This window comes from Rattus norvegicus, chromosome 4, assembly GCF_036323735.1.
Source record: "Rattus norvegicus strain BN/NHsdMcwi chromosome 4, GRCr8, whole genome shotgun sequence".
In the NCBI taxonomy this organism is placed as follows: domain Eukaryota; kingdom Metazoa; phylum Chordata; class Mammalia; order Rodentia; family Muridae; genus Rattus; species Rattus norvegicus.
Genome location: NC_086022.1, coordinates 125,767,313 through 125,781,695, shown reverse-complemented (window position 1 = coordinate 125,781,695; position 14,383 = coordinate 125,767,313). Strand labels below are relative to the sequence as shown.

Below are 14,383 nucleotides of genomic sequence, written 5' to 3'. Positions count from 1 at the left end.
CCAATTCTATCCAGCAGATCTCCAGCTTATAATAACAAAGCTGTACAGTAGGAGGGGGAGGAAAGGAGGAGGGGAGAGAAGGAAGGGAGGGCAAAAAGGAGGGGGGAGGCAGAAGAAGGAGGAAGAGAAGGGGGTTGAAAAGAGGGAGGAATTGATGGGGGAGGGAGAAGGAGGAAGTAGGGAGACATGATTACACCATGGTGTCTCCCGGGTGCTCAGGGCCTGTCTTAGAAGCAGGGCTGGGGTGTGTGCACCTAGGGACTGTGTATTCACAAAGCTTCAGGGACACCTCGCCTAGTTCCTGACCTGGCCAAACACCTGTCTGCTTCAGTCTCTAGGTGGACAAGGTCTAAGCTCTAAAGGGGCAGCTCTGCCCCTCCCCCTCCCCACCCCTTTCTCCTCCTCCTCAGCTGAGCAGCCAGGGGAGGGTGAGTCAGCAGGCACCCGCTCCTGGCACTGACTCACCCGGCCACAGGGCTGTCATTCACCTCTAGCAGCCTCACTTCCCTAGCATCAGGGCCATGGGCCTCTTGTAGTGGGGGTGGGGCACCAGGGTCCTGGGGCAGGAGCCCAGGATTATTCCCGGAGGCCTCTATCATGTCTACAGACTTCCTCTTTTCAAGCTACAGAAACCCAAGGCTGCACCTGTGTACTCTATGTATGAAAGGGAAACAGGCCTTTTCTCTTTTTCTCTCTGCAGAAATGCAAAAGAAGCCCCAAGTGTTAGCCATGCCACCTTGGAACCCCTCCACACGACCAGGCCCCTAATGTAACCATTGGTGCTGTCTGAATTCCTGTTTCATGGAGAGCAGGCTATGTACTCTGGTCTGTGACCTCAGGCAAGTCACTGCCCCTGGGCCTCAGCCTTACCCTCTGAGCAGTAGGCACAATGTCTGGGTGATATTTTTAAATGCACCCCTCCCTGCAGTGTTCCTCTTTTAATGTTTCTTTCTCCCCTACAAGAAGGATATTCTTCCTCACTCACACCAAAGCCCAATCAGATTATGGACCTAAAATCATGGCACCCTCTCCCCAGAGTCACCCTCTGTTCTGAACAAAAGAAACATTGTACCTGCTTCCTTACCCCACCCCCCTTGAAGCTGAAGACCTCCAAAGGATTCTTCCGAACAGTCCACATCTTGGCTCCAGAGTGCCCTTGATGAGGAACACTAGACCATCCAAGAGTAATGATCAGAACCCTCACCAGGCAGTAACAGCCAGCCTCCAGGGCAATGGCCTCATGGCCTCTCTTAACCTACCACCAGCCTGTGCTCAGCTGTCTGTCACTCACCCCGCCCACTGAGAGTCCTAGCTGTTTCCTGACGTCAATCACAGTAAACACATCAAAGGGTGTTGAGGGGCCTGCTGATGCTCAGTGCAAGCACGCCCTGCAGAGCCACAGGGCAAAGCACAGTGACAGACAGACAGACACTTAGAATGTGCTTGAAAGAGAGGAAAGATAACCTGGAACCTGTTCTCAGCCACAGAGCACAACCTCCCTAAGAAGATGAACAGTCTTTTGGTGTTTTGGAGAGCCCCAAATCTTCCCTTCAATTTCTATCACACACACATTCCTTGAGTAGCAAGCTCTCCAGGTGGGTGACTTTGTGTGAGCCTACTGAGGTGTTTCCCCAAAGGTTTGTCAAATACCAGGAAATTCCCTTGGAAGCTGCATGATAGGCCCACAGAAGCGTATCCAGATACAATCCCACTCTGTAGTTGAGGAAATCAAGGCCGTGGCCCTACCGCACTCTATCATGGGTAGCCCAACACAATTGGCCACAGGAGACATGCTCCAGAGAGGGAACTGGAGGGAGGTGGGGGGAGTGGGGACACTCCTAACACCCCCACCCTGTGGATATAGTAGGCTCCAGAGGCAGAGAATAAACTCCTATTGCAAACCTGGGTGCACGGGAGTCATATCTAACTCTGTCAGGCTGACGGACGTTGGTGCAGCGGGTGGCGGTGGCAGCGACTTCCAGGGCTACAAGATGGTGCCTAACACCAGCTACTGCTTGGCTAGAAGAAAAACTCAGCATTAAAATCCATGTGGTGAGTATGTGGAGGTTGACACAATTAGCTATGTCTTCCTCCAAGCACAGGGCATCTCCCAGGGCAACCCCCGCATCTGCCTCTCCACTGCTAGCCCAGGTAAGGTCTTGTGATGCCCGCCGAGGGCACAGCACTGCCTTCTCATGACCCGCCACTTTGGGTGGGCATCATAAGATACCAACTCTGGAAACTCCTTGGAGGTGTGGCCCCACCAACTCACTCCTAGCAGACTCCACCTGGCAGCCAGGTCAAACCCAGCTCAAGAACTACCAATGAGTCCCAGCTTCCTGCAGAGCTCTGACATTCACTAGAACCTAAGTGTCAACAGCCCTTTCTGTTCAGTCCTGGGTGGGTGGGGACTTCCTTTTGTGATCCAGGACTGCCACATTCTCCTGGTATTTCTCTTTCCAGCCTCTGTTTGGAGCACCTAAGCCACTTTGTACACCTCAGATCCTGCCAGATCCTCCCACATCAAACCGTCCATTCACCAGGGGCTGAGCTCTGGTTCAGAATTGGGAAACTTTGGGCAAAGCTTCAAGATCAGTTTGAGAAACCTCGGTTTTTTTTTTTTTTTTTTTTCTTTTTTTGACACATGGTCTCACTATTGAGTCCTGGCAGGCCCAGAACTCATCATAAACCAGGCTGGCCTTGAACTCAGAGAGCTTCATCTGCTTCTACCACTCCCAGCCAGTCTGCTCTTGGCCTGAGCCTGTAGAACCCTGAGACAGAATCTAGAGCGTGAGTACCTAGACCCATCTGGACCTCAAATCTTTAAGGTGGAGCCCAGAAATCTCACTTGTTAACATCGGCTTCCCAGGAGTCTTAGAAATAAAAGAAGCTGGGAAGGGCGGGGCTGGAACCTGGGAGGCACTGGATAAAATATCAAACAAAACTGACCAGCGGAAGAGCCGTTGGTTGGCTGGTGCAGCGCACATGTGCCAGCCTGCATGCACTGGGGGCCTAGCAAAGCCAGAGGCCTTTCAGAGGCCCTTCTCTGGCTGCTCCTTACCAAACCCACTCCTTTTAGTTCACAAAGACAGAAAACCAGGCTTAGGGAAAACACATACCCTGATCCCAGGTAACCCAGCAAGCTTCCAATTCTAGACAAGGCCAACACACTTCATCTGCCTTCTTCTAACTGGGAGGAGTTTGAGAGACAAAGGTGAGGGCTGGTGGGTGACTTCTGAGGCCTGCCTGTCTGATCCAAGCAGAAAGTGTTACAGACCACACCCGACCGCAGTGGGCAGCCATGGATACAGAAGGTCCACCTTAGCTCAGCATCCTGGTAAGGGCAAAAATCTTCCAGGCTAGCCTCTCACAGCCAGCACCATGCCACAGGGACACGTCCGGGATTTGTGGGAAAGGGGACTCAGTTTCCTACAGGGTGGAAACAGAATATTCCCAACCAAAGAAATACTTGCCATGGATACCAACAGTGAGGCAGACCTCAAAGGCCTCAGGCTCCACTGCTGAGGCCAGGCTGGAGCGAGGTTTGAACCAGCTGGCTGGGGAACCCCACAAGCTGAAGCTATAAAGCCTCACCGTTCCTCCCACACATGGGCACAACACATGGAGAGAGAGAGAGGGAGAGAGCGCTCACAATGCAAGAGAGAACTCACAAGGCAATCCCTAGAGAATGGGCCCTGTTTAGTAACACTGTTGGGATTAGGTGAGCTCCCAGAGGTTCTTCAGAGCCCCAGCTGACAAGATCATGACAAAAGTGACTGACATTCTCCCTAAACCTCTGGCGGCCAGGACCTCTGGCAGTGTCCAGTTGGACCGCTGGGCTCAAACATGGAATGTCACCCTAACACCCCACCTCTTCCACTGCCCCTCCCTGTCCCTTCCCTCAGTCATTTTCAATCCACTCAGGGGAGCTGGCCATTGTGGAGGGCTGAGAACGGTAGCGATCACTGCTTCTGACTCTTGTCTACCCAAGGACATTTGCTCCATGGCTATGTACACTGATGGCCCATGTCCATCTGGGACAGCCTTCACCAGCTGGTGCTATTTGGGGGACAGAATCCCTGCCTTCTAGCATCTCAGTTTTTTTTTTGTTTTTTTTTTTTTTTTTTTGTTTTTTGTTTTATTCCTGCTGTGAGGAGGACAGTAGCCCAGGGGGTTCAAATGCTAGGTACTTTGCCACTGTGATGCACCCCAGCCCGTTCCTAATGTTTTGCTATTAAAAATGTTTTCTCTTTTACATCATGGTAAAAATAACTTGCCATCTTTAAAAAAAAAAAAAAAAAAAAAAAAAACTCCATGTGGCTGGAGAGATGACATGGTTTAGAGCACTGTCTGTTCCTGCAGAGGATTAGGTAGTTTTTGGTAGCTTCCAACCATCTGTAACTCCAGTTCCAGGGGATTAGTGCCCTCTTCTTGCCTCTGTGGGCACTGCATCCACGTGGCGCACATGTGTGTATATAAATATATATACATATATATGTATATATACTGTAAAAAAAAACTCCATAAGGGGCTTAGGGTGTGGTTCAATGCCAGAGCTTTGCCTAGTATGTGAATAGCCACTGGTTTTACACTGAGAGAGAGAGAGAGACTAAGACAGAAAGACACACAGAGAGAGAGAGACAAAAACAGAGACACAGAGAGAAACAGACAGGGAGAAAAAAAGAGTGGGGGAGGGAGAGGGAGTGGGAGACACAGAGAGAGAACAAGAGAAATATGATGTCTCTTAATAGAGCTAAAGCCAGAAAGGGAGACCTTCTCCCACTTCTAATCACCATGGAGGCCCTGGCAATTCACAGTGGGATATACTCCCAGGCACCCCAAATTATTTCTGGCTCTCCTCCATCCTCAATGCTACCTCCTCAGGGATGCCCTCCCTGCCCAGCCTACATCCATCTCCCATCAATGAGGCTCTGGTTCCCCAGCAGTAATCCTGTACCTTCTCCGGTAGCCTCAGATTGCTTTCTGTTCCAGGCAGAGGGGGAGGGGGGGACTGGGTCTGCCCCAGGTGCACTGAGAAAGACCTGGGTTTGCTGTAGTCATAGCAACCCTTTGTTCCTCTAATTCCAACTGTTTTCCTATGGTTGGAATAATAAGTGCAGCTGACATGTGGCCACACAGCTCTGGGTGCTTTATATAATTCCACCTAATAGCAGTTGTTTTTAATCAGGCTAAATATTTCCCTTCTTCCCTTAAATCCTTCTCCAGTGATTGCCGCCGCTCACTCATCTCCTAATTAGTCCAAAGGTAATGAGACGTCAGAGCATCTTAGCCTGCAGGAACAAAAGCACTCTGGAAATGTCATATGCACACCAAGAGACACCCACCTGCTCAGCCAATACATGCCAAGATGCCCGGCTCTAGGTGCCCAACCCTTACCAGTCAGTAAGATGAGAGCCACTGCCCTGCTCTGTAGATGCCCAACCAAGGCTCAAGAGGTTAAGCCGCCTGACCAAGGTTTACACAAGCAGGAAGAAGCACACTCTGCAGTCTTGGATCCTTAACTGCTGAGCTCAGGATTGTTTCCGGGTTACCGCCTTTAACGCCACAAAGTCCCAACCCCTTCAACTTGGCACAGGAGAGTACTGACAGTGGCAAAAGGTGGAGGGGCCACTTTGCAAAATAATGCCCCCCCTCCAAATTAAGAGCCCAGATCTCCAGAGCAAACCCAAACCATAATTGCCTTCACAGGCTGGATGCGGCCACGTGGTGTGGCGGCTATGTGGCAGATGGCAGTGACAGCAGCAATAGACATGCCACACAGGCCTTGCTAAGTGTTCTTCAGGTGAGCGTCAGGGATACCAGCTGTAATTGCTAAATGCCAATCCCTCCAGCTAAGAGAGAGGGCTTTTTTTTCAACCATTAAGTTCAACCAGGAGGCCAAAGTCCAGGGAATGGATACTCTCTGTGACTATCCTTGGTAGAGACAGCCAACTCCAGAGTCTGTCCCGGTGCAAGCCGTTTCCACGAGCTGACAGCCCTCCCCGCCCCCTGCCTGCCCCAGCAGCGCTCCGGCCCCTCACCTTTCCTGAGCTGTCACAGTCAAGGGCTCATCACTCAGACTCCAGTGTCCCACCCTCTGCAGCCCAAGTCTTAATCAGCTTAGCAATCGTGTATACAGCCTGGGCCACCCAAAAAAAGGTCTCCTTTTCCTCCGTGGGGCAAGGATACCTGTGATTCAGGCCACCGCTATAAATAGCCCCTAACTCCATCCTTTTTAATTGACTCATCTATTTATTTGGTCAAGGAGTTCCTTCTGACCTCCCCCACCCCCACCCGGTGGCCGAGTTCTACATTAATACTGGTGTCAGGTGACTGATGACTGGAAAGGAGGGTCCCTCCTCTGGCTTCTGCAGCCTTGTTCTCTGAAGGCCATAGTGGAAGACACTTCCTTTTGAGAGTCTGGTCCCTAAATCTACTGGCCTCCTCTGCTGCTTCACCTAGATTTTAATTGGAATTTAATGGGTCACTGCTGACCTCAGGACCCTGGCTTCTCCCAGAGGGCCTCAGTAGCACCATCTACTAGATGGACTGTCAAATTACACAAAGTAAGGCTGGAGGAAGGGCTGTGAGCACAGGATCAGATTTGCTCCAGGACACATAACACACCCTCTGCCCTGGAAGATCAACTTGAGCTTTTCAAACAAGCACTGACCCTGATCAGGCCCTTCTCACCTCCGCCAAGGGAAGAAACAAAGCCAGGCCTGGTGGTGTGTGCCTCGGGGATAACACAGATCTCCTGGTTCTCCATCACATGCAAAACAAGGAGCAGATTGGCTCTCTATGGCCAACCCCCAAGCCCTGTAGAGTGTCTCACTAGGTGAGACTTATCAGAACTGCATTTGTCTCAGGACCTCCAGCCACTGTGCTGGGGTGAGAGCCCAGCTGTGCCCTTTCCCTAACGGATGCCCATCGCCAAAACAGTTAGCTTATGGCTCCTTCTTGGAGCTACAGAATATGGCCACTGGTCCCCAGGGTCTGGTCCCCCTAAGTGGAGCAAGATCAACACCCAGACACAACAAGCAGCTCTGAGGTCAGCAGGTGAGTCTCTTCTTCACTCCCCTTCCCCGCCCCTGCTGAGAAGATAGGCCAGGCGAAGGCTTGGCTTCCTGAAAGCCGCTCACTACTTTCACTCTCGGCCACACCAAGCGTTTAGACACACGCTGCTTCCGCTATGGGTAATGCTCTTCCGGGCTTCTGCTCACCTGTTGCTTAAGACCTCTAGAAATAGTTTTGAGTGTCCAGAGCATCATATGGGGACGAGGGTCAGTGCTGGAGTGTTTGCCTGGGTGTGGCAAGCCCTGGTTTTCACTCCTAGCACATGCGCACAGGCACACATAACAAGATTGCTTCAGATTCCCATGGCCCTTGGAATCTCTAGGCTGAGGGGTCTGTCACTCACCTCTGAACCCCTGGGACACAAGGGGGACTGAAACACTGAGAAGATGACCACATTCTTTTCTTGACACAGTCTCAGGTAGCTGAGGCTGGCCTCAATTCCATTGTGAAGCTGAGGGGTAGCCACGAGCTCTGCACCTCCCAGGAGCTGGGAGTGCAAACAAACACACCCACAGCAGCAAAAGTCCACAGCTTTTGATGACTGACTTTCGATTCTCACTTTCCATATGCTTCAGAGAGTTTCCCCTAAACTTCCCCTGCCACCAAGTACTCTTGCCAGCCCTGGTCTTTCCCTGGGATAGCAAAGCTAGAAACAGATAAAAGGGCAAACTTTCTCAAAGACTCGAAAGGACAAAGGCAAAGGGAAGGTCAAGATCCTGCCCCAAGCAAAGCAAGTCAGGAGCTGAGGTGACATTTCTCCTTGACCATAGGACCCAGGCATCAGTCAGCCTGGAAAAGGCCACTCTCTAAGAGCTGGGTGTGGTGGCTCACACCTATAATTCCAGCAGTCAGGAAGATAAAACAGGAGGATTACTGTAAGTTCCTAAGCCAGCCAAAGCTACACAGTAGGACCCTGTTTCAAAAGCCAAAAACAAGGGCCACTCTGGTTCTGTCTCTTTTAGGATTATGGATGTCCCTGAATGTCTGGTTTATTACATTTGGCAACCCCACCCAACCCCAGGCAGTATTCTGTGACCATGATTAGACAGATGCATTAATAAGAGGCACATGTTTTTAAATCTACCAAATTTGGGGGCTGAATTAAGACCATTTGCCATTCTTGCAAAGGACTCACAGAGTGGCTTACAGAGTGATACATGTGAATTCTCACAGAGTCAGTGCCCTGTATTTTACCTGGCAACCCTATCCAGTGTCCCAAAGATCCTTGTGTTATCCACACCCCAGCACAAAACACAAAGCACAGTATAATATGAGAGTTTAAATACTCAGGCTGCCTGGTGTGAACAGTGTCACACTCTCCTTCCCCAGGTCCCTCCTCCTCTTCTTCCCACCCCCATGAAGCCTCTTTCCTACTGGCTAAGGAGACCTTTTGAAATCCTCTGGGCTTTCCCTTTTCAGGTGTCCATTACTAAGGGAACACCACACAAATGGCATGCATTCCACCTTCTGCTAGTCTGCTCCCCTAACAGACATTACTAATCGATTGTGGCATTCTTCCCAAAAGAAAAGAAGGCCCTGAATGATTAAGGGCCCCAGATAAAAATTTGTCTTAAAAAACAACAAGAACAAGAGTCCAGGGATGAAGGGCAGGAGTGCAGGTATGGTTGAGAGTGGAGGGATAACCCTGGAGGTGAAGACAGAGTCAGCCTGGGAAATGATGGACAGAAGAATGACAGCCAAAACAAGAGTGGTGTCCCACTAAGCTACCATGCTGGGGCTGAGCAGGGACCAGGACCTGGGCAGGAACAGTGTTTCCTTGTGCTCCACAGATCTCACAGGGCAAGTGGTTTACAGATAAGAGCATTTGGCACAAAGAGGGAGCAGCTCCTTGTACCAGCGCATCCAGCCACTAAGTGACGGTGAGGCTTCCTATCTGGTCATTGTCACCCCAAAAGCTTATCTGGAAACATATGATCCACCTCCTCTGTGTTCACTGGAAAAAGCCCAGAGAGGTAGAGCAGCTGCCTAAGGCCCCTCTGCAAGTTGGTGGGAAACTGGTAGATACCGTGGAGGATCTCCTGCACGGGAGTCTGAAGCCAGCTCCCTCTGCAGACCAGGCTGATAATAGGTGAACAAGTAGAAATACCTTTCAGAAACTTCTCAAGAGCAGAGAGCACCTCTGATCTCTGAGACTGGTTTTTTTCCTGAAGAGACCTTTTCCTTGACAGAATTCTCGTTTGACCTCTACTGGGACCAAGCACCAGGACAAAAAGCTTTACCTGGGACACTGTGATGAAGGCCCAAGCTTTTTGGCCACAAATATGGCCAGGATAGATGACCTGATGGCCCTGGCATTTGTGAGGAAAGCCATGTCCCAGCACGGAAAATAATAGTCAGAGACTGTCACTGCCTCAGTTTTCCCACCTGTGACATGGGTCAGTAAGAGCTATCTTAAGTGACTATGGGGGTGCCAAATGCAGAAAGCATTGTGAAAACTAGAGCTCTGCCTGTGTGTCCTGACCCCCCTAAAACAGCAGAGCCCCATCATACCAGCAGCAGGAAGGTGTAGCAATGACGGCTACTGTTTATTGAGCAATTACTATGTGCCTGTCACTGTACCAAAAGCTTTTTTTTTTCTTTCCTGACCCTCCCAGGAGGCTGCAATGCATGACTTCATGCCCATTTTGACAAAGTCCATACATGAGAGGAACGGATTCGGGGGTCACTAGAGGATAGAGTTTGTTTTTAACTTCCCAGGCTTCATGGGTTTTTGGTTTTGTTTTTCTGGGATTTTCTAGTCTTCTCCTAATGAGGAGGGCTGGGTAGGGGACAGGTCTAGGGTGGGATGTTTTAATTTGTTTTCTCTGAGGCCCCAAAGGCAAAAGTATCCCTAGATCAGGGCTGCCACTTCCTCCTAGTACCCCAAAGTTGTCACTGATGTCAGTAGGAGCATCAAAGAGTATGGTCTCTGGAGAACCAGAGATTTGACATTGGCAGTCTGCGCATCTTTAAAATGGGTAGCCCAGAATAGAAGTGCATCTAAGTAGCAGAATTTGAGGCAAGCATGCACCGTGGGGCCCATCCCCATGTGGGGAAGGGGAGGACTTGTACACTGCATCGAGTTGTAAGATATGACCTTGTGCAAGTATGGTCAGGGCATCAGACAGAAAAGTTCAGAGATGGCTCCTGAAGCCACCGTGTCTACAGTGGGGCTCAGGTGTGTCTCAGAGTGGAACACTGGCCTAGCCTGCTGACACCTCGAGTTCCATCCCCAGCACTCAGCCCCCTCCTGAGAGTGACGATCGATTACACATTATATATAGTTTATTGCAATAAAAAATAGAAACAGGGCATTGTTCACTGTAGAGTGTTTTATTGGCGAGCATAACTAAAAGCAACTTCTCATTTGGGGATTAAATAAATACTTTCCTCAAGAGCCCTGGAACTCTCTATGTAGCTCAGACTGGCTTCCAACTTTTAGCTATCCTCCTACCTCAGGCTCCAGAGTCTGGGATCACAGACATGTGCCACCGCTCCTAGCTCACTTTTGAGCGTTTGTTTGTTTGTTGTTGTTGTTGTTTTTTTTTTTTTTTGGTTTAAACTCAAAGAAGACAGTTTTATTAGAGCTTAAAGAAAATTCCTAGGGCAGGCAAGCTATAAATGTGAGTGACTCACTGTTCCCAGGATGGGAATAGACTTGGGGCTTGGGGGTGGGGGATGGGGTGGGAGGTGAAGGCAGCCTGTTGGAGATAAGCTGGAATGGAAGACCAGCAGTGACAAGCAGGAACGTGGCAGGGAGGGAGGCTTCAGAGGAAGACTGAGGAAGCCCAAAAAGCACTAAGGGTCTAGCCAAGGAAAAAGGCAGGAAAATGGAAATATACCCTCCTGGGGCTTGACAGAAGTGTTTCCTGTATTCTTTTAAAATGTTTTTTCCAACCTCCACCTGTCTTTATTCAAGAGCAAAATGTTGGCCAGATACCTGTGGCCCCAGCTCCTCAGGAGGACAAGACAGAGAACAGCTAGAGCCTAGAGTGTGTGAGTTTCAGACCAGCCCAGACAACATAGCAGAATTTCAGATCTTTTATCTTTTGGTTTGGTTTGGTGTTGGTTTTGGTTTCTCTAGACAAGGTTTCTCTTTGTAGCTCTGATTGTTCTAGAACTCTGTAAACCAGGCTCTGTAAACCTCAAACTCAGAGATCTGCCTGCCTCTGCCTCTGCCTCTGCCTCTGCCTCTGCCTCTGCCTCTGCCTCTGCCTCTGCCTCTGCCTCTGCCTCTCTGCCTCTGCCTCTGCCTCTCTGCCTCTGCCTCTGCCTCTGCCTCTGCCTCTGCCTCTGCCTCTGCCTCTGCCTCTGCCTCTGCCTCTGCCTCTGCCTCTGCCTCTGCCTCTGCCTCTGCCTCTGCCTCTGCCTCTGCCTCTGCCTCTGCCTCTGCCTCTGCCTCTGCCTCTGCCTCTGCCAACATGGCCTGGCTTCAGATCTCATATCTTAAACAAAACAAAACAAAAGAAAACAAATCCAGGGTCTTACTCTGCAGTCCCAACTGGCTTTAAATTCCTAAGATAAATAAAGCTTGGGCTAGAGAGAGACCTTCATGCCTCAGCCTCCTGTGATAGGAAGACACACATGTTCCACCATGATCAACTTACGGACACATGTGTGAGTGCACACACCACTCCGTTACACTGCGGTCACTTCTGCGTGGTAGAAAAAAGGGTGACTTTTTCCCTTTTAGTATTTCTGTGTTGAAAACATGACTTTTATAGTCAGAGCAAACCTAAGTGGCATTTTCTCACTGCGGAGGTCTCCAGGAAGCAGGACATTGGCATTCACAGACAAGCAGGAGACATGCCCTGCTCACAGTCTCTTCCTTAGAGCAACTAGCACCCCAGAGGAAAGCACCCCAGAAATCAACACCCCAGAAAACAGCACCCCAGGAGGTAGACTTGCCTCTTCAATGGAGGGGATGCAGCTTCCCTCGAGACTCCTTTGGTGAATCTCTATTGGAGTGCTTGGCACTAACTTTGCTAGTCATTCTGAGCCCATAAAACGTCCGTCTCTGGGCTCACCAAGTGTCCATGTCACCTGTTCTGCCAACCCCCATCCTGCAGTGGACTGCAGCTCTCTTGGCTTGACATAACTACTCCATTAGAGAAGTGAGAGTCTGAGACTCAGAGGTGTAAATGACTCCCTTCAGGGTCACACATCTGGCACAGGTTGGGGGCTAAGAGCTTTGTTGTTTGTTTTGTAGAGAAGGCACTCCAGACATTGCAAAGGACCACTGAGCCACATCCTAGACCCCAGACTTGGAATGGACCTGGACCTGCCTTGACTCTCCATTCCTATGCTCTCCACTCTAAGGCCGAAAAGATAGATCTCGCTCTTCTCAAATGGAAACCCAAAGGCCAGAGGCCCCAGGTAATGTGTGGGGTGGGCCACACCCAAAACTCAGACTGTGTGTCATCCCTGTGGAATATGCTCCCTGCAAACCCACTGACCACCACGTGGAGAGGAGGCCACGAGCCTTTCCAGAAACAGCAAGCTATACAAGAGTGGTACAGGGCCGAAGTGCCCAGGTAGCCTGGTCTGCATCTCAGGTCAGCGCTGAGGAGGAATAGCATGGTCACCATCTATTCTCTGCCTATAAGGTTGCCAGGCCCCATGGGGCCAGCCACTTGCACAAGACTCTTTATCTAGAAACAGAACTAGAACTCACATTCCAGCCTCAGAGCAAGCAGTGGCCTCCCTGGCCTCCACTCTCCTTGGCTGCTCATTAACCAGCAGCAGGAAGACCTTGGAAAAGGGAAGTAGCTGGGGATGGAAGGGACTCCCCACCTACAGGGAGGGAGGGTGGTGCCACCAAGTGGGCACCAGAGTTGGGCAGGTGGGTTCATAGTTGTGAGAACTTGGGAGGTGCTCCTTTACCCCGGAGTCTCAGTCTCCCATTCTGAACAATGGAGCTATCAGTAGTTAGGAGACAACAGCACTCTAAGTCTGCACCCGAGTTGCTGAGGGGTGTGGCCGTGCCTGGCACTCAGTAAGCATTCCACCTGTTCATCTGCCATCTTTACAGAAAGAGCAAAAACTCCTACCTCCTGCAGCTCTTGAGGCTGTAACATGGCTCTGAGGTTGTAACAGCTAATGTGTTACCCTTTCAGGAAAGTCCAGTTCTCATGGGCAATAAGTGTCCCTGACACATGACCATTAGGGTGCAGACTCTGAACATAACCAAGCAGGTTATCTGCCTACTCAACGGCTGCTGACGGAGGTCTTCTGAATCTCTGGGGATGGGCATATCTGACATCAGAGAACCTATGGTCTCCAGTTGGCTGCTGTTGATACAGGAGCACACTCGGCTAGAAACTGACCAAAAGTGCAATTGGGTCCGGCCACAACACCAGTTAAGGAGGGTCTCATGAGCTCCACAGATGACCCCAGATTGACCACGCCCCAGCCCTTCCTTGGAAGCTAAGAGAACAGCTTAGGATGGAGCTGATGCTGGAAAACTCCAACCCCAGAGCCATGGAAAAGAAAGGAAAAGAGAAAGGGGTGGGGGAGAAGATTAGATATTACAAAATCTCTAGAAAGGTGGAGTTCTCAAATCTGAGAGCAGGGTCCACAGGTGGGTCACAAGATCAACAAAGTGGCAGGACAGATGGCAGGGCAGGGACCTGAACCTGGAACCTTCTGAGAGTGCGTATGCACCCTCAGATGTCAAGATTAAAGGACTTTGAGTCCCAAGTTTAAAAATCAGCCAAATCAGCCTGAAAACAAATCCTTCTTGCAGGCTCTATTAGGATTCTGAACTAGAAGAAGGGGGGAAACATTAAAGAGAAGAGACAGCAAGGTGCAGTACCAAGACAACCAGCCAATTAGATACAAGAACTATGTCAATGTTAAATGTCCCCAGCTGATAATCGGGCTGTGGTTACATAAGACAGTGGCCTTGCTCTTAGGAAATACTAAGACTAGGGGAAGGGGCACCCCACTTGTGCCTTACTCCCCAGTGATTCAGCAAAAATACTATTTATGTGGTTCTTCACAGCAGTGGACAGGGATGAGACATCCTGGCCAGCATCAACCTGGGGACCATCAGCATGAAGGGCATCAGAAACTCACTGAGATTCGCTCACAACTTTGCTGAACATTTCCAGTTCTGTTCAAATAGAACCTTGAGTGAAGCTGGAGTTGGAGCTCATGGTAGAACTCAGAATTCACACCAATCCACTCCCAGCAGTGTACACACACACACACACACACACACACACACACACACACACACACACACACGGAAGAGACTGAAGAGGCTTGAGATCAAAAGCTGGAACATTCTGTCTTTGGAGCCAGG

General features: G+C 50.2%; 1 protein-coding gene across 10 annotated transcripts in view; it reads right to left on the bottom strand.

Moving 5' to 3' along the window:
- Slc6a6 (solute carrier family 6 member 6) overlaps nucleotides 1-14,383 on the bottom strand; it is a 73,694-nt gene that overhangs the window by 44,338 nt on the left and 14,973 nt on the right. For 7 of the 10 annotated variants that reach the window (XM_008763123.4, XM_063285685.1, XM_039107210.2 and 4 more), the window contains one exon: nucleotides 1,903-2,019. The exons of the other annotated variants lie outside the window; for them this stretch is intronic. In XM_008763123.4, the coding sequence (XP_008761345.1) occupies nucleotides 1,903-1,921 (19 nt within the window). In that variant the 5' untranslated portion in view covers nucleotides 1,922-2,019. The remainder of the gene's footprint in view (nucleotides 1-1,902; nucleotides 2,020-14,383) is intronic. 10 annotated transcript variants of the gene reach the window in all.